The 19,833-nt window shown below is 40.3% G+C and overlaps 1 protein-coding gene across 2 annotated transcripts in view; it reads left to right on the top strand.

The window, feature by feature from the left end:
* Positions 1-6,456: 6,456 nt before the first annotated feature.
* SLC35D2 (solute carrier family 35 member D2) overlaps positions 6,457-19,833 on the top strand; it is an 86,559-nt gene continuing 73,182 nt past the window's right edge. Inside the window, exons 1-7 of one of the 2 annotated variants that reach the window (XM_042450192.1) lie at positions 6,457-6,697; positions 10,383-10,416; positions 11,876-11,962; positions 13,984-14,051; positions 16,079-16,150; positions 18,112-18,180; positions 19,591-19,693. In XM_042450192.1, the coding sequence (XP_042306126.1) occupies positions 6,552-6,697; positions 10,383-10,416; positions 11,876-11,962; positions 13,984-14,051; positions 16,079-16,150; positions 18,112-18,180; positions 19,591-19,693 (579 nt within the window). In that variant the 5' untranslated portion in view covers positions 6,457-6,551. Of the gene's footprint in view, positions 6,698-6,987; positions 7,007-10,382; positions 10,417-11,875; positions 11,963-13,983; positions 14,052-16,078; positions 16,151-18,111; positions 18,181-19,590; positions 19,694-19,833 lie in introns of those variants that run through there. The other variant, XM_042450193.1, reaches the window with a different exon arrangement.

The following is a 19,833-nucleotide window of genomic DNA, read 5'->3' as shown; positions in this document are numbered from 1 at the left end:
CAGTTAGAATTCTTGCACAGAGAAAATTAAGCATACAAGAGTATATTGTTAGAGCATGTGTAAAGCAGAGAGTTGGTGTGGTGTTGTGGTTTTGAATGCTGGCCTAGGGTTCAATTCCCCCTTGGCCATGTAAACTCACTGGTTGACCTTGGCCGAGTTACATGCTCTCAGCCTCAGGAGAAGGCAATGGCAAACACTGAATAAATCTTGCCAAGAAAAACCCATGATAGCATTGCCACAAGTTGGGAATGACTTGAAGGCGCTCATCAACAACCTGTGTAAAGTGTTGGTATTTTATTAAATTCATTCAGAAATTTTTTTTCAATCCTCTCATCTGGTCTGAAAAAACAATGCAAATGTAAACATTACATTTAAATTGCTGCAGAAAATGATGCATAGATCATCCAGTGGTGGCAAGAACAATAAATGAGTTCTTGCATCTGCTGAAGGAGAAATACATATAGGTTTTTCATAAACTATTGTGGGTGGAAGACAGAACATCACTCTGCTATCTTCTTGGCAGTGTGCAAGAGTTTGATCTCCAAAGCTGAACATTTAATGTTGCTGCTTCTGTATGGCAATGGTTTAGGAACAGATCTTCTATTATGGCAGTGAGAAACTTTTAACAATGACTAAAAGATATACTGATGTTTCTTACTGATTTTCAGTTGGCAGTGTTGCTACAGACCACTATGTGATATATGTAAGTAAACTCTTAAACACTAAATGTTTGTGCCATCTGTAACTTTAAGAAATAGATTACTTTATTTATGAGACCATAATGCTATTAAGTTTTTTCATGACTGTCTCACAGTGATGAAAGACATTATTCTGGGATTATTTTAAAAGCCAGAACATCTTTTGAAAGACCTGCAAAACAATTTTCTGCTGGGGCATGGTAGACTCTGGTCCAAAAGACAGTGCAGAATTCAGTTTGAGACCGCTTTAACTGCCTTGGTTCAGTTAGGGAATTCTGGAAATTGTAGTTGTACTGGCAACAGAGAAGGCTAAATATCTCACAAAACTACAGTTCCCAGAATTCCCTAGCACCGAGGCAGGGCAGTTAAAGCAGTCTGAAACTGGATTAATTCTGCAGTGTATTTTGGACCACTAATAGGGTTTTACTCAGGGAAGTGAGGGAGGAAGGGATAGGTAGAGAAATAAATAAATTCACTGGTAATTATATTTATCTACTCGACATGACTTGGATCAGGCTGCATGGGTATGTTTAACCACCTTGGGTTTTGATTTGTTTTTTTAAATGCTGTAGGTCACCTTGAGTCCTGCATCAAGAGGAATGTGGGATATACACTGAATAAAAGTAAATGAATGTGTTCCCTGAAGAAACTACTATACTTTTCCAAAGCTGTCCTACGCACACTGCCCTTGTGCTACATTAAGTCTTCATTTAATGTAGGATGGACTACCAAGGACCTGGTTGCTGATAGATAACAAATTGTGTTGGTATTGATTTCCGTGAACTATTATGGAAACACTGAGGTGGCTGCCTACAACATAAGCTGGTTGATTTTCAGCCAGTGAGTTCTAGGTCATGTAGTTTGTTAAGAAGTTTGTGCTGGCTGTCATTAGCTCCTTTTGGTGGAGCAGGGGAGGACAAAGTGGAGCATGATGGTAAAAAAAGCCTGCCCCACATTGTAGATGGTGAGTGGGAATCATGTAGCCCTACTACTATGGTTGAGCTGCAACTCCCAGCATTCCTCACCATTGGCAATACTATCCAGGGCCGCTGGAACTGGCAATTCAACATCTGGAAGGCCACATGATTTCCCTGCTGCAAATCCAGTACAGATCCCCAATCCAAATAAACTGGCCTAGTGCAGACCTTGGAGACAGTGGATGTATTTACACTGTATAATGCAGTTTGGTACCACTTTAAGTGCTGTATCACTGGTGCTGCAGTGGTTAAACACATACTATAGCCACTCACAAATCACAAGGTTGTGAGTTCAATCCCAGCCAGAGGCCCAGGGTTGACTCAGGCTCTCATCCTCCCGAGGTCATTAAAATGAGTACCCACCTTGATGGGGGCAATTAGCTTACAATTGTAAACCACTTAGAATGGTATGAAGCGGTATATAAATGAAGCTGTTATTGCTATTGTACCTCTAACCGCTAGAGTGCTTGGATATGTGTAGTTTCACAAGGTATTTAGCCTTCTCTGCCAAAGAGTGCTGGGTGCCTCAACACTACAAATCCCAGGATCCTGAAGGATGGAGCTATGGCAGTTAAAGTGTCAAAAGGCCTTATTTCTATTGTAGATGCACCCTTGAGCCAGTTTGGTGTAATGATTTGAGTGTTGGGCTACAACTCTAGAGATCAGGGCTTGATTGCCAACTCAGCCATAAAACCTGCTGAGTGACCTTGGGCAAGTCACACACTCTCAGCCTCAAAAGGGGAGACAATGACAAACCTCTGAACAAATCTTGCCAAGAAAACCCCATGATAGGGTCAACATAGCATTGACATAAGTAAGAAACTACTTGAAAGGCACACAACAGCAGCAACAACAACACTCCCTTGGGGTGCTAAAATTGCCAGAATACCCCAGCAAGGAAGGCCAATGGTGGGAATTATAGTCCCCCCAGGCAATTATTCCAAGCTTTGCCTTGACCCCAACCATCATGGAATGAGGGTGGCTGAGAGGCTATTGTGCCCTAAAGTGAATGATGGATAAGAATTATCGATAATACCTTACTCCTCGCACACACTTTCTTTTATTTTCCCCTTCTTGCCCAGTTAATGAAGTGAGGTGGTGAGAAAGAAAATATATGAGGAAGGTATTGCTGAATAAGAGAGCCAGTGTGGTGCAGTGGTTTGAGCACTGGACTATGACTCTGGAGACTAGGGTTCAAATCCCCGTTCGGCCGTGAAAACCACTGGATGATCTTGGGCAAGTCACACTCTCTCAGCCTCAGGATGGCCATGGCAAACCCCCCTCTGAAGAAACATGCCAAGAAAACCTCCTGAGGGCAGGGTGACCAGATGCCCTAGGACACATCCTGCATTTCCACTTTCTGTCCAGGAGGAATTTCAAAATATCTTCAGTTTTATGCATGACTAAAAAGCATGAACTTACACTTACCTAAGTATATATATATTTGCTTTTAGTGTGGTCATGTCCTCCATTTTGTCTTAAAAGTCCTACATTTTGGGGTTCCTTGTCCTCCTTTGCGGTGAGGACATTTGGTCACCCTGGACAAGTCACACAAACTCTCAGCCTCAGGATGGCCATGACTAAACCCTCTGAACTAATCTTGCCAAGAAACTCCTATGATAGGGTCGCCTTAACGTCTCCATAAACTGGGAACAACTTGAGGGCACCCAACACCCAGTGGCATCACTAGGTGTGATAATGCATGGTGTAACCCCCCCCCCCCATTGACCTCCCATATCACACCATACAGACTTCTTAGCAAAATTTTTGTATTCATGTTACTCATTAATTGTAATTTCTATATATTACTGAATGCAATGGCAATATTATACCTTTAAATTACAATATCATATGCACAGTCTAAATGTATTTACCTACACACAGTTTCATGTGCAATACCATCAAAAATCCACCAAACAGTGATCCTTTTTTTGGGCCAACTAAAATGCACAATATGCATGTTGCAAGCTTTCAAAGCTCTACTGGCTTCTTCATCAGGCAAAGTGTTAAAACCCATATGGGGGGGGGATGAAGATGTTAGGCTAATGACATTGAGGATTGAGGATGGAGCAAGCTTGTTTTCTACTGCTCCAGATAACAGGGCACAGAGCAATGGATTCAAACTACAGGAAAAGAGATTCCACCTGTATATTAGGAAGAACATTATGTCAGCAAGAGTTGTTTGAAAGTGGAACCCACTCCCTTGGAGAGTGATGGAGTCTCCTTCTTGGGAAGACATTAAACAGAGGCTGGATGGCCATCTGTGTAGGGTGCTTTGACTGTGAGTTCCTGCATGGCTGAAGAAGGTTGGACAAATGGCTATCCAGTCTCTATTTAAAGGCCTCTAAAGAAAGAAACTCCATCACTCTCCAAGGAAGTGGGTTCCACTTTCAAACAGCTGGGGGGGGGGAGTCAGTTCCTCCTAATGTTGATGTAGAATCTCTTTTCCTGTAGTTTCAGTCCATTGCTCCGGGTCTTATTCTCTGGAGCAGCAGAAAACAAGCTTGCTCCACCCACAATATGACACCCCCTGGGGGGGGGTCTTTTCCAACTCTAGGATGCTCTCTGGACATGGCCAAGAGATTTGGAACTAAAAGTAAAAGTAAAGTTAGTCCTTTGACATGAATGTAGTGGTAACAGACTGTATTTATTTATTTATTTATTTAATTTATATCCCACTTTTCTCCCCGGAGGGACCCAAGGTGGCTTACAGATAAAACCTTTAAAATTATTATAAAATACAAACAATTAAAATGTTTATATATAAAATCATATAAAATACACAATCTAAAATATAATATAAAATCACATCAAATATACTCATGTTAAAAACAGACTAAGAACCCACCTGCTCCATAAAACTTTTCTGTGTCCCACCACCCTCTCAGGGGCATTTGGTGGGAACAAGAGAAAGGGCCTTTTCAGTGGCTGTTCCCAAGCTCTGGAACTCCCTCTTTAGGGAGGCCAGGATGGCTCTATCCTTGCTGTCCTTCCAGTGGTTTCTATGCCACCAGGCTTTTGCATGACAGAGATGCTATTTTGTTTTTAAAGAGTTTTAAACTTTAATAATGTAATGTTTTAATTGTTTTAATTGTTTAATTGTTTTTTTTAAACTTGTATTTTGCACATTTTATAGCAGTGGTTCTCAACCTTCTTAATGCTGCCGCAACCCTTTAATACAGTTCCTCATGTTGTGGTGACCCCCGGCCATAAAATTATTTTCGTTGCTACTTCATAACTGTAATTTTGCTACTGTTTTCCGATGGTTTTACGCGACTCCTGTGAAAGGGTCATTCGACCCCCCCAAAGAGGTTGTGACTCACAGGTTGAGAATTGCTGTTTTATAGTGTTTTAACTTGGACTGTTTTAGATTTGTAAACTGCCTTGAGTCGCTGTACTGGGAGGAAGGCAGGATATAAATAAACATAATATAATAATAATAATAATAATAAAGGTTAATAATAATAATAATAATAATAATAACAACAACAACAACAACAACAATAACCATCCTGCTATGTATTATGTACAGAAAGTCTGCCGTCGTCCAATGACTGCCAACGTTGTCTGAGGACTGCTCTGGTGGCCATGTGGCCAGCATGACTGCACCGAATGCTGTTACCTTCCCACTGAGAAGTGGTACCTGTCTATTTACTTTCATTTGCATGCTTTCAAACTGCTAGGTTGGCAGAAGCTGGGACTAGTGACAGGAGCTCACCCCATCATGCAGCACTTGGGCCTTGAACTGCCAACCTTCCAATCTTTGCATATCCTTCCACCCTGAGGCCTTTCCATCAACAACACAACAATACACAGCTTAACAAGGAAACCACTCCTCTCTACCCAGGGTCACACAGTATATATACACTTATCCCTCCATATTCGCTAGGGGCAGGAGCACAAGACTCCTGTGAATATGGAAAAACCGCAAATAACAAAAGCACCCTGTTTTTACCTGAGAGAAGGACACCTCTCTAGGAATCTCTAGGTCTTCCAGGGCAACTCTGTGGTCAATGTCCAACAGGCACTGATCATAGAACTGCTCTGGAGGAGCTACGAATGTCTAGTAATAATAATATTTATTTATTTATTTATTTATTTATACCCCGCTCTTCAGCCAAAAGGCTATCAGAGCGGCTTACAAATTGTTAATTAGACATTTCCCTGCCCTCAGGTTTACAATTTCTCTAGGAATCTCTAGGTCTTTCAGTGCAACTTTTAGTTAACGTTGACCATAGAGTTGCACTGGAGGACCTAGATATTCCTAGAGAGAACATATTAATAAAATCCGTGAATAATCAAAGCCGCAAATATCAAAGCCGCAAATAGGGAAGGATGAGTGTATACCCAACTCTCTTCCATCTTCTCTGAAGATGCCAGCCACAGATGCAGGCAAAATATCAGGAATAAACTCTTCAAGAACATTGGCCTCATAGCCTGAAAAACCCACAAAATAAAAAACTATGGATGCTGGCCATGAAAGATTTAACTTCACATCCCGATCTTCCAATCATCAGACCTGGGGTCTTAACCACTATGCCACTGCACTACCTGCAGCTATTCCAATAAATGCATGCTGGGTATCCTTTTTAAAATATATATACACACACATACATACATACATATATATGAAATGAAATAAATATAAATGTCCACCCAGAAGCAGGTGTTTGGGATGCAGTGGTGTCACTTCAAATCCCCACTGCCACCACCAGCATTGCAAGGGAACAGGCGCTAGGGGGCGCCCTCAGTTGCTCAGAGGTTTGCAGAGGAGGGAGGGAGAGAGGGAAGAGGCTGAGCTGGTGCTGGGCAGGAGCTGGGCTTGCCTTGCTGCCTTGGGGGATGCCCTGGTGCCTGGGCCCCAGCCTGGCAGGCAATGAAAGGCGCCCAGGGAGAGCCTGCAGCGGCGTCCCCTTCCTCCTCCTCCCCCTCCCCTCTGGCCAGGCTGCTCTCCGCTCTTTTCTATGGGACCTGCTCCTTCCTCATCGTCCTGGTCAACAAGGCAGTGCTGACTGCTTACAGGTGAGGAGCAGCTTCAGCCCTGGCTCCCCTGAGAAAGAGAGAGAGAGAGGCAAGGGCTGCTTCTTGGAGGACAAGGCAGGGCAAGGGAGAGGACAAAGGACCAAAGAAGAGCTCAAACCAGAACACTCCTAGAAGTGGGACTCCATTAGTCCTGCTCAGAAAGGAGGAGGGGTCTTTTTTTAGGTGGGGGTGTCCTCCTGGACAGAAAGTGGGGGGAAGGAGGAGATCTGTCCTGGAAAAGGAGGACCTCTGGGCACTCTGAGGTCAGAACCACCAGAACCACTTGAGGAGGAGAAGGCAGTGCAAAATGTAAGGATTTCAAAAAGGAGGGGGGGTGAGTAGGACAAGGCCAAATAAAAGCTTTTAGAAATGTAAATCCATGCTTCTTCATAGCCCTGCTCAGAAGAGAAGACATTTTGGAATTCCTCCTGGACAGAAGGTGGAAATGGAGGACCTGTCCTAGAAAAGGAGGGCCTCTGGTCACCCTGAGCCCAGGGCAGTTAAAAATGTTTTTATTCAGCCAGACTTTTTAAAACCATGACCATGACAGGGTGGCTTTTATATGGGACGACCAGATGTCAGAGCCACATGAGGAGGACAAGGCAGTGCAAAATGGAGGACAGGGCCAAATAAAGACAAAACAAACAACAAACCACTCCTAGAAATGCATGTTCTTTAGTCTTGCTCAGAAGGGAGGACATTTTGGAATTCCTCCTGGACGGAAGGTGGAAATGGAGGACTGTCCTGGAGAAGGAGGATTCTGTTGCCTCTTGGCATCCATTAGAAGTCCAGTACCCTCTTCACACCTGAATAAGAATGCCTCATGTTTCCCTCCACTTTCACTTGCATTTTTAAAGTAATATTCCCCTTGATCCTTCAAAACTTTGGACATGTGTCACCATGCTTGTGTGACAAAGTCTGGCTCCAAAGGTTTCATTCCAAAGGTTTCTCTCATTCCACATTACCTCAAAGGAGGAGGAGCCTGAAAGGGACAACAGGGGGGCCAGAACCATGGTTTTTTCAGGATCCCCACAGGCAAAGTTGACAGCATTCATTGGTGGAAGGCAGTACTGTCATCCCTCCATAGCCACACCTTCTGCTCCCACAGATTCAACCGTCCACAGCTTGAAAATATTAGGACGTTGAGGGGATAAATTCTAAAATCAAACATTGGTTTTTAAAAATATTTAGTTTTATCATCGATCCCTTTTTATATAAGGGATATTTCCTACACCATTGCGTAAAGCATCATACATACCATAGGTTTTGGTATGGGTTTTGGTATCCACAGGGGTCCTGGAACTAATCCCCTATGAATACCAAATGCTCACTGTATCTTTCATACACTATGATTTTTTTTAATTTGAGAAATCAACAAATTCATCATTAAGCTCGCTGTCCTGCAGGGCAAAAAGAACCCGCTTTTCATGGGTTCTTTTTCCTCCGCAGGGAAGCCGTGCGGTTTGGCGGCTGTGGCTTCCCTGTGGAGGAAAAACAGGTGCCAGCAGGCCTCCCTTTTTGGAAGTTATATACTGCGCCAATGATTCACATCCATTTCTAGAAATAACTCCCTTTAATTGTAATGGGGGGGTGTGTGCTGCTCAGGAAAGTATACTGTATTCTTGGTCTAAAACAGAGATGGGGATTATGTGGAGCTCTGGATATTGTTGAACTGCAACTCCCATCAGACTGTGTGCAGTACAGGTACTGAATAGATTTGTCTCCACTAGTCTCAGTGAGAGGTGAAGGCCCTGCTTCAGACAACAATACTGTATTACAGTTAACACCTAATAAAAACTTCACTTTAAAGTTACCAGCTAATGACCCTTTTTAACCAACTTTCCCATCTTTAACTTTAAAAGTGATAACATGACAGATCTACTGCTAAACTTTTAGCCTCTGCATGTTTCAACAAAAACACATGGCATTCTTGGACCCATGAAGCACAGACACCAGGATATATTTGTCAATTTTATTTAAAGTATTTGTTCATCATCTCTCAGCCTTCCTGAGCCCCCAGGTTCCAGCTTTGGAATAGAATTGGAATCAATAATACCAGAGAGAGTTCTGAGAAATGGAGATGAAATTGCCTCATTACCTGAGTGAGAACGAAGGGCAACAACATCAGGCCTTTACAAAATGTGTGTGTGTGTGTGTAACATTTGGTGATGAAATAAAATCCTGTTTCTACTACCATCGTAGGCCCACCACTTGATAATATAGTCAATAATAATGATCAGTTGAAGCATGCTAGAGGAGTCAGAAACAGTGATAAGGAAAGCAGAGCAAAGACCAGTTATTAAGACCAAAAATCACCATGATGAATTTTTAAAATAATGTTGGCCTTTAGTTGAGAACTCATTACAGGCAAACAGAAATCTTGTTTCCTCAAACTACCCTGACACTATGGAATCCCAGATGGCAGAGCTGGAAAAGATCTGTATTTGTGTCCTAGTGGCGTTTCATTTTTAAAATATTGCGGTCTGGAACTGACAGTATTGGGCATGACAAACCATGAGTTGGGTTTCCACAGTTGAGCCACAAACCAGTTTTGCAGGATTCTTTCTAATAGAAGTGTTCTATGAGAGGATCAAAGTTTATAACAGGAAACATTCGACACATTTAGAAAAGCTGGTTTTCTGACATGGCCTCAGTCTTGGGCAGGTCTTTTTATGTACACTGTTTAATCTTCTCTTACTAAAGGAAGAGGTTAGTCATATTTAATTGGAAAACAGGTTTCATTAGTTTTCATTTTAGCCTGATTACATAGGAAACCTACAAGTAATTAATCTTTGCTCACTGATCTATCCTGAAATTACTATATTGAAAATCTAGTGACTTTCATGTTTTCACTCCCAGTATCCCAAATTAGTTCACAGTACTCTTATTTTGAGGCTACCAAAATACTCTAAAGGCTCCAGATCCTGTCTGATCTTTGAAATTAAGCAGTAATTTCTGGCTAGTACTTGGATGGGAGACCACCAATGACTACCAGGTGCCATAGGGTGCCCCTTCTTTCAGGGGAAGGAACTGGCAAAGCTACATCTCACCTTTCCTTGTCTAAGGATTTTATCACACGGAGGCAAATTGGTTAAATCCCATGCAGAAATAGGATTTTAAAATCGCTCTTGCTGGTTGTTTTTCAGACGTGTTGGCATCAATGAGAAATAACATGACATTAATCCAAACACATAGTTCACAAAACACACTTCTTTTTACTTTTGGGAAGTTCTGAAAGTAAAAAGGAATGGGTTTTATCAACTTTGCATTCAGATTAATGTCATGTTATTTCTAACTGACACAAACGTAGTCTGAAAAACTACCCGCAAACCACTTTTGTGGGCTATTTCTAATTTCTGTTCAAGTTAACCCTGAACATTGTGTGAAAAACAACCTCCTTTTGTGGGGGTCCCCCCGATCAAGTTTCTGCGTGGGATCTGTCCCGTGTGATAAACTGCTAAGAAAACCCTATGAAATTCATGGGGTCAGCGTAAGTTGACAGGTACTTTGAAAGTGCGCATGCATGCACAGATGCGCGTGTGCACACACACATTTTGACTTGAGTGAACAAATACTGTACCTTTTGTTTTTCTTGAAGAAATTTCAGTACTATTTCAAATACCTGCAATATGATTTTGTGTTTTAAAACAGCAACATAAATGACACAGCTTTCCTTTCCTTCTAGATTCCCGTCACCAATGTTTCTTGGAATTGGACAGGTAGGTTCAACAATAAAAGGACATTAATAGCATGTGATCAGAAATGGGTTTTAGTCAATGAGTTGGAACTCTGTTTAGAGATGAATAAAATACAGACCAATGGCTTATTCCTGAGTAATGTTTGGTTGCTACTAGGCAAGTACTTCTTTACCCAGTTCATAGTCCCCACCACAGAATGCAGTGGAGACTACCAGCTTGGATGTCTTTAAAAGAGAATGGGGCTTATTCATAGAGAATGGCACTGTCTATCATTATGAATATATATCTCAGAGACAATATTCATGTGTATATTTGTTGCTGGCAAATGATGCAGGTGTGCTTGCGTCCTGCTTGGAGCTTCTCATACACAGCTTGTGAACTGAATGCTGAATTAGATTGGCCCTTGCTCTGACCCAACATAGATTTTCTTATATTCTAAGATGTGTTCTGGACAAAAATCATGTTACCTTGACTTTCTAATTGTGGAAGAATAGCACATTTAGAAATTGGTTTATTTCCAGGCTCATTTGGTGGGAACAAAGGAGACAGCCTTCTCAGTGGCTGCTTCCAGACTTTGGAACTCCCTTCATAGAGAGGCCAGGATGGCCCCATCCTTGCTCTCCTTCCAACAGCAAGCCATAATATTTCTGTGCCATCAGGGTATTACCAACTAACTAGGATTGGATTTTTAATGCTGTGTGGTTCTGTTTTCAAGGTTGGGATACAGTCTTTTAATGTATTTTAATATTTTTAATGTTTAATGTTTTAACTCCCTTTGAGTTGACCTCAGTTCATGAGAACTCTGTGTATAAGACATCTTCAAGATCCCCCTATCCTCAACTGCTCTCCTCAGCTCCTGCAGGCTCAGGGCCATGGCCTCCTTGATTGAGTCTATCCGCCTGGTATTTGGTCTTCCTCTCCTTCTGCTGCCCTCTTCTTTCCTAGCATTATTGTCTTTTCTGGGGATTTTTCTCTTCTTAGGATATGGCTGAAGTATGACAGCCTCAATTTAGTCACCTTGGCCTCCAAGGAGAGTTCAGGTTTGATCTCTTCTAAAACGTCTTTGTTTGTCTTTTAGGCCATCCATGGTATCCTTAGCATTCTTCCCCAGCACCACATCTCAGAAGAATTTATTTTCTTTCTCACTACTTCCTTCACTGTCCAGCTCTTACATGCATACATAGTGATGGGAAATATGATTGCTTGGACTTATTTTAATTGATTTTAAAATGTATGTTTATATGTCTAATGCTTTTGTATTGTTTTTAATTTGTATTATTTTAAATTTGTTGTTAGCCACTCTTTGTCCCATTGTCAGGAAAGAAGTGACATACAAATGACTATAATAATAATAATTGAAAGGAAAATTCATTCCTGCTATGCAGTGATTTAGCTAATATGCATTCCAGCTGTATACAGTATTTGAAATAGCATTTTATTGCTGCTTTTATAATTGTTTCTTCTTCTTTTTCTTCACTAGATGGTAACCACTATTCTGATCTTGTATGTTTCAAAATTAAATAAAACAATTAATTTCCCTGATTTTGACAAGAGTATCCCTAGGAAGGTAAGAACAACTGTATAGCTCTTTATTTTACAAAATGAAAAATCTGAACCAATGTTTTGTTGTATATCATAGAATGAACAAGGATATTAACAAGACTTCAAGATATTTTTGTCGCAACATTAATGGTAATAATAATAATAATAATAATAATAATAATAATAATAATAAATTTTATTTATATCTCCCACTTCTCCCTTCGGATCGAAGCAGGATTACAGCAGTAAAAACATCATAAAATACATAGATAAAACAAAATACATCAAATTACACAGAAGCTATAGCAAGAATAGCATGAGTTTTATGATCTTTAGGGGAAGGCCTTTTCTCAGACTCACCAACTTCGCAGGCATATTTGATGAGGATACAGACAGGAATTTCTCCATGTCCTCTGTGGAATTCCCTTCTGCAGAAGGCTAGGTTCTCCATTATTCTCTCCTTCTGTTAGCTATCTTTCTTAATAGTGCTGAACATGGGGTATCATTTGTTGCTTCCACAGTACATTTGTGCTGGTTGAAGGATTGGTTCTACTCAAATGAAATAGAATATCCTAGTCTTACTAAACAGCATTGGCTGAAAAAACTAAGGGCCTGGGGCTGGACACAAAAATGCTAGAATAAATGGGCAAGTTATAGTTAAACTATTTAAAAAATCGTGGCTATCGACTGGCATTGAGAGTGGGGCAGAGACCTCTGACTATGGGTCTTAATGCAGCCCACCAAAATTCTACTACTGGAACATAGAGAATTGCAGGCAAGCATCACCTTCCCTCTGAGTCCCTACAATGTCTTCTCCTGTGAACTCCTCCCAATCTGATCACAGGTGGAGATAGCAGGGATCCCATCTTTTGCTCCTCCACATTTCCTTTGCTCCTCTTCACCCCTGAAGACTAAGCAATCTTGCACTCATGCACTATCACAATCTTAGCTATTTTGATTTGGGCTTAACTAGGACCTAATGTGTATGCCACATGTTGAATTATTGTTTTAAATTGTCATCAGTATTAATATAATCATAGGAGTTTATCACATGGGGTTTATCCCATGCAGAAACGGGATTTAAAACGGGGAAATCCCACAAAAGCAGGATTGTTTTCACATGACGCCATACATTAACACTCAAAGAAAGTGGACAAATCCTGCAAAAGCGGGATCGTTTTCACACAACATCAGGGACATTGAGCATTAATCTGCACAGAAAGGGGGACAAAATCAGACACTTTTTACTTTCGGGATTCTCCCAAAAGTAAAAAGCAGCCAATTTTGTCCACTTTCTGTGTGGGTTATTTTTACCTTAATGCACAATGTCCCTGATGAGTCTGAAAACGATCCTGCTTTTGCGGGATTTCCCCAGGATTTAAGTCCCATTTCTACATGGGATTTAGGCACTTAGCCTCCCATGTGATAAGTTCCATAGAATCATAGTGTTGGAAGGGGCCTCATAAGCCATCATGTCCAACTTGTAGGAATATTTAGTATCCATATATTGAGCAGAGTACAGCAGGGCTAATGCAGTATGATCTTGTGGTAGAAACAAAAATAATAACTCAGGATGTTCTTGTAAGGTAAAAAAGAAAACTTACTTATTTTCTCAGGAACTCCATCTTAGAATAAGAAAAGAAATAGGAAAAATAAATTATTTCTAATGTTCAGTCAAAATCTGCCCTCCAGTAATTTAAAATCTTTAGGTCTGATCTGATGCTCTGGGGCAGCAGAGGATAAACCTGCAGCCTCCTCTCTCTGACATCCTATTAAATATTTAAAGAGTGCAATTGTGTTAATGTCAGTAGTTAATAGTCAGTTCTTGTAAGATGCTTTTACTGATGTAAGTCAGAGCTTGGGAGTGTACTTGACTGTGAAATTGCAAACAAAGGTCAAAAGTGGTAATCATTAATAAAGTTGGCAGGGGTGTGTGTGTGTCTGTTTGTTTTTACAGGCAATGCAGCACTCTGGTTGGTTGTATGAATTAACCACTGTATGGGGTAAAACAGTCTCAGTTTGAGTAATACCTTCCTTTTATTTCAGCTGTTTCCACTTCCTCTGATTTATGTTGGAAATCACATAAGTGGACTATCAAGCACAAGCAAGCTAAGGTACAATAAAAGCTAGACTGTTGCTATAAAGTTTGACTTTTGTTTCATTCCATAAAAAAATTAAGCAATCTCATTAACCTTGAGATTAAACTGTGCTGCCTGAGGGATTCTGAGAATTTTATTTTCAAAAGTAACTTTTTCAAGATATGTGCTAGACATAAATTTGAACGAGAAAACCTGGTCTTTGTTAGATATTGCTTTGGAGATTATAGCAGGTTGGATCCAAATGTAGACATCTTTAGCTGGACTGGCAGCAGCTGAGTTCTCTTATCCACCCTCACCCTCCACTTTTGACCACTCCAACCCCAAAGGTGCACCACATGGGATCAGGAGACTCTGGGTGTATCTACACTGTAGACATAATGCAATTTGACATCACTTTAACTGTCATGGCTCCATCCTACAGAATCCTGGGATTTGTAGTTTTTGGCAGAGAAGGCTAAGGTGTCATAAAACTACCAATCTCAGGATTTCATTGGAGCGATAGCACTTAAAGTGGTGTCAAAATAAATTATTTCTACAGTGTAGGTTCCCCCTGATGTAAAGGTAGTGAACTGTAGTTCAAGGGGAGGAGGAGGATCCACAGGAATCAAACAGATGCACTATCTATAAGTGGCACCATTTCATCTGTGGAAGGTCAAACCTGGATCCAACCTATTATATAAAATCAGTTTATAAGCTACATGTCAATTTGAATCAGTGTGATGCTGTCACCATACTTTCCTTGCTTGGAAAAATTGAGCACGTAAAATGGATTGACAAGCTCAGTGCTTCCTTGCAGGAGGGATAAGTATCTTTTCTTCGTAGACAAATACAAAAATATCCTTTCCACCTTGCTCCTTGTATATTGCTTTATTTTTAGTTTTCTTCCTTCTTTTTAAATAAATGAGTGTTAACCTGGATTTAGATACAGATACCCATGCAGGTGGCTACTGAAACTGCAAACACCTGGCCAGAATTCTTTCTAAAATGGGCTATTTGCATGAGCATTTGTGTTGATGTAATTCAAAACATAACTGTGTGAACAGGCACTCAGTGTGGTTCAACACTTTATGTGGCAGTTGTGTTTGACATAAGCTAATTCATTGTCACCTGTTATATACTGTAGTAAGTATGTACTGAATGATAGAGGTGTACTTGCAATCACTTCCATTAGCACAGTGGGGAGCCATAACCCAACAAAGGCTCTCATCACAGAGCATAGGGGTTTGAGAATGAATGTTGTATTTCACACTTGGATAGCATACCCATCGCAAATATAAACACTGCATAGAAAGCTGGAGCATCTCAGAAGCAATTTGCCACAGAATGTCACCCTGTTGTTTGGGTTAAATGTTGTCCCACGCTTGAATTGCTACATGTACAAAACTGGCTTGTGGATACTAGATGAAGTAATTGTCAGCCCAAGGGTGAAATATTGACTCATAGTTTAGAGAAAACCTCCTGAAAATAACTTTTACACAAACAGATTCTTGCTGTTTATTCGCTGGGTGGGGCAGAAAACATGAGGAAAATAGAGGCTGAAATGGAATTTGGAATATTTCCCCCTCTGACTGAACTATGAAAGAATAACCTAGCATAATATATAAAACAGTTACTTTTGCTTTTGTAGCCCTTGAAAGTGGAGAGCAATATATGTAGATTTTTCAGGCCCTGAAGTCTGAGTTGTTCAGTGAGGGTTACTTCTTAGTAAACATAGACATGGTTATGCTGCTCATCCCTGTTGGTTGTTGAGGTCTACTAAACTACCCCATTGGCTTCTCTGATGTTTATTAGGATTGCTTATTATCCAAGTTTTAATTTTGAAAAATTCTCACACCCAACTTTTCTATTTATTGACTATTGACTCATTGCCCTTTGGTGTCAGACTGACATTTGGCTGTGAGAGAACTGAGAATTCGGACCAGCACATTCTCAATGCTTGTCTAAGTTCAGGATGAAATCACTAATGAAGACAGAATAGTTTGCAACTGACATGACAGTAAGAATCTCAACCTCTCTTTCCCTGTCTTTCTTTCAAAACACAGCTTGCCAATGTTTACAGTTCTTAGGAAGTTTACCATTCCTCTTACATTAGTACTGGAAGTTGTTATACTTGGGTGAGTATTTGTCTCCCATTTTTGAAATACCATCACAGGCTATCAGATGAAATAATATTCATGTGTTATTTGGTTAGAATGCATGGAAGGCTAGTTCTTGTTGACTAGTACAGTGGTTCTCAGTCTTGGGTCCCAAATTATAACTCTTAGAACATGCTCATGCTAGATGGGAGTTCTGGGAGCTGAGGTCCAGCAATACTTGAGCACCCAAGATTGAGGACTATTGGGCAGATAGTTTCTTAAAAAAATATTTTGTTTTATTTATTGTATTTATAGCTCACTCTTTAGAAATGCTCTCAGAGCAGCCTTCAAATTGTTAATTAGACAGATCCCTGCCCTCAGGTTTGCAATCTAAAAAGACATGACACAAAAGGAGAAGGTAATGGCAGTGAGGAAGGTCCAGCAGATACTGCCATGTATCTTTAGCCATGTGCAGAGCAAAAAAATTCAGCTAGTTTTAAAACAGACACGTTTAGAATCTTATAGCCAAAGAACTGTCTGTTTCATTCAACTTGGTATGTCAAAGTCATTTACCAGCACTCTTTACCTCTGCACCATGAAGAAACTCTGCATTGGCCAACAAACTCTGCTGCTGTGGTAAATATAGAAGTGTGTGCACTCATTGTGATAGTCCTTGTAGCCACATCACAAAGAGAGCATAAAACTGCAAGCAAATTTGTTGATCCATGTCAACAAATCGTTTCCGTTTTGGTTCTTTTGTAAAGCTAATGGATCTTACTTGCCCATTCAAGACAAGCCATTCCAAAATACTTTGTATAATAAAAGGGATAGTTCCCAACAATAAGTTTTTCTAGGGAAAATTTCTCCATGCATCACTATAAGAATTGCAGCTAAAGTCAGAGCAGAAGAGCCTGAAGGGCTTGGTGACAAATGATGTCCTCATCCATGGTAATCTAGAAGTCCTGCCACTTCATACCTGAGAGTACACTGCTGTTGTTCCACTGTATAATGGCTAGTGAGCAGGAACCTCACCATATCACAGACATGGGTATGTCTGCCATATTTGAGGGAGGGGATTCAGTATACATATGCATCCACAAAATTGCTTACCTTTGGTCTGTTCAGTTACATGGGCATAAATTCCATTAAATTCAGAGGGCATTACATTTGAGTATAGTTGCATAGTTGATGATTTCATGTGCTTCAGTGCACACTTGCACTCTCAGTGCCTTTTGTGGATCTGGAGTTACTTTCTTTGTGGAAGTAAATGGAATAATATTTGCAGGTGAGTTAGCATTACATGCCCATCACAGTAATTACTCAAGTAACAAATATCACGAAGGGCTCCAAATACTGGCTTTGGTTGAATATACTCAGTATACTGAGTTGTTTTACACCAAGACAGACTGTGGTCCATCTAGTTTAGCATTATGTATCTGGACCAGCAACTGTTCTCCAGGGTTTCAAACTGGGAAATTTTTCAGCCCTAACTGGAAATGTTGGAGTTGAACCTGGGACTTCTGATATGATCTTTCTCTTGAGTCATGCCCTCTCCTAGAAAAAGCACTTGAATCCTTTCACATAAAAATTATGACTATGTTCTCTGCAGAAGTTGATCAAATAAAAGAAATAAGACTTATTATTTTATCTCATTACAGCATACTATCTTGCAAACTGCGGGCCAACATGGTGTAACCGTTTGAGCATTGGACTGTGACTCTGGAGACAAGGGTTCAGCCATGGAGACCCACTGAGTGACCTTGGGCAGGTCACAGTCTCTCAGCCTCAGAGGAAGGCAAAAGCAAACGTTCTTTGAACAAAACTGCCCAAGAAAATCCCATGATAGGGTTGCCATAAGTTGGAAATGACTAAGGCCCAGAACAATAGTCTTGCAAACCTCCCTCTGACATACATATTCCTCATTCATATAGATAGTTTGTTGGCTCTTCTAATGTCTCTATAAAACTCAGTGAGATTTAATATTCTTTTTGTCTTTTCAGGAAACATTATCCACCAAGCATTATAATCAGTGTGTTTGCAATAATCCTGGGTGCTTTCATAGCAGCAGGGTAAGTTTTTAAACATTTTCCTTTTTAATTGTGATGTTTCTTTGTAGTGATAGTTGTGTCTGGTTGTAAAAGTTCTCTTAGTCCTGCAGCTTTCCTAGGTCTGTTGAGAATCATGGTGATTCTTCGACGAAATATGTGTTTGAACTGTAGTTTCCTCCGACATCTGAGCCAGTAGAAAGGAATTCTGGAAATTGTAGTCCAACAGATTCTAGAGGACTGTGTGATTCCCACCCCATTCTACACAATTGAGGATGGCAATTGTGATGGTGATGGTGATCATGATGATGGTGGTGGTCTAGTATTTACTGCAGTTTGTCTCAGTTTTTTCAATGAAGAAAAAGGAAGCTTAAAAGCAGGTGAAAATTTTTTTCTTAGACTGATCAAGATCACTTATGTGAAATTACTTGGTATTTGTGCTTTATTTAGGCTGTACCAAATGTCTTTCAGAATTGGACAAGGAACCATCCATCTTGGCACTTACAGAGGAAATATAGTTGAGAGTCACTTAGAATATTATTTCATCATTTATTTATTTACTTTACAAATGTATATGTTGCTTACAAAAGGAATATTATCAAAGCAGTATACAATAAAAATGTATGGCTATGTCCAAAGAAAACATTTCACTAGTGAAAAATGCCATTCAACCAGTTCAACTACAGGATTTGGCCAATGTGCAAGCAGTAGAATAAGAGGTGATATACACATGCTTTGCGCAGTGAGCAAGCATATCCCGTTTGCACAGCCCACATTGTCTCCATCAATGGGCGGGGGGAGGCCCAGAGAAACTACATAGTTGCACAGTGGGAAGCTGTACAGGATCCTTCCCTTGTCTTAAGTTTAGAAATTCAGTTCCATAACAGCAGCAAATATTGTGCAACTGCAATGATACCATTGCATTCTGGGCATAGTGATAAACATGCATAAAAATATAGTATAAAAATATAGATCTCATTGTACTTCCAACTAGATTCACGCTACAGGAAAAAAGATTCCTTCCTAAACATTAGGAAGTATATCCTGGTTGTAAGAGCTGTCCGGTAGTGGAATACACTGCCTCAAATCATTATAGAAGAAGTTGCCAGCAACATAATCAGAGCAGGTTCTAAGCAAAATGTCAGCTGGAGCAGTACAAGTGGCTGATGTTTGTATTAGCACATTTGTTCTCATGCTGTGCTTTTACTCCAGTTTTTCTCCAAACTGGCACTTTCCAGACAGTGGATAACTGGAGGACACAAGCTTAAGGAAGGCTGCTTTATTACTTTCAACTCTTCAGTTTCCTGCTTCTGTTTGTAGGTTTGTAATACAGAAATGGTTTGTGGAGCTGATGAATTACCTCACTGTGCAATGAGTGCTATGTTTACTTTGGCCCTTAAATTCTGTTTTTTCTATGGATATTCTGTCTTCCAGATCAGACCTGGCTTTTAACTTGGAAGGCTACATTTATGTTTTACTGAATGATATTTTTACTGCTGCAAATGGTGTTTACACAAAACAAAAAATTGACCCTAAGGTAACAATATGGGAATGTCAATTGACTTTCAACCACAGTTATTATCCCTATGGTTTGGTAATGTTCTGTTGTTATTGTTGTTGCGGCTGCTGCTGTTGTTCTGTGTCTTCAAGTTGTTTCCTTCATTAAAGTGAACCTGT

This window comes from Sceloporus undulatus, chromosome 2, assembly GCF_019175285.1.
Source record: "Sceloporus undulatus isolate JIND9_A2432 ecotype Alabama chromosome 2, SceUnd_v1.1, whole genome shotgun sequence".
Classification (NCBI taxonomy): Eukaryota; Metazoa; Chordata; class Lepidosauria; order Squamata; family Phrynosomatidae; genus Sceloporus; species Sceloporus undulatus.
Note: the sequence above shows the minus strand (reverse complement) of the source record. Positions and strands in the feature narration are given on the sequence as shown.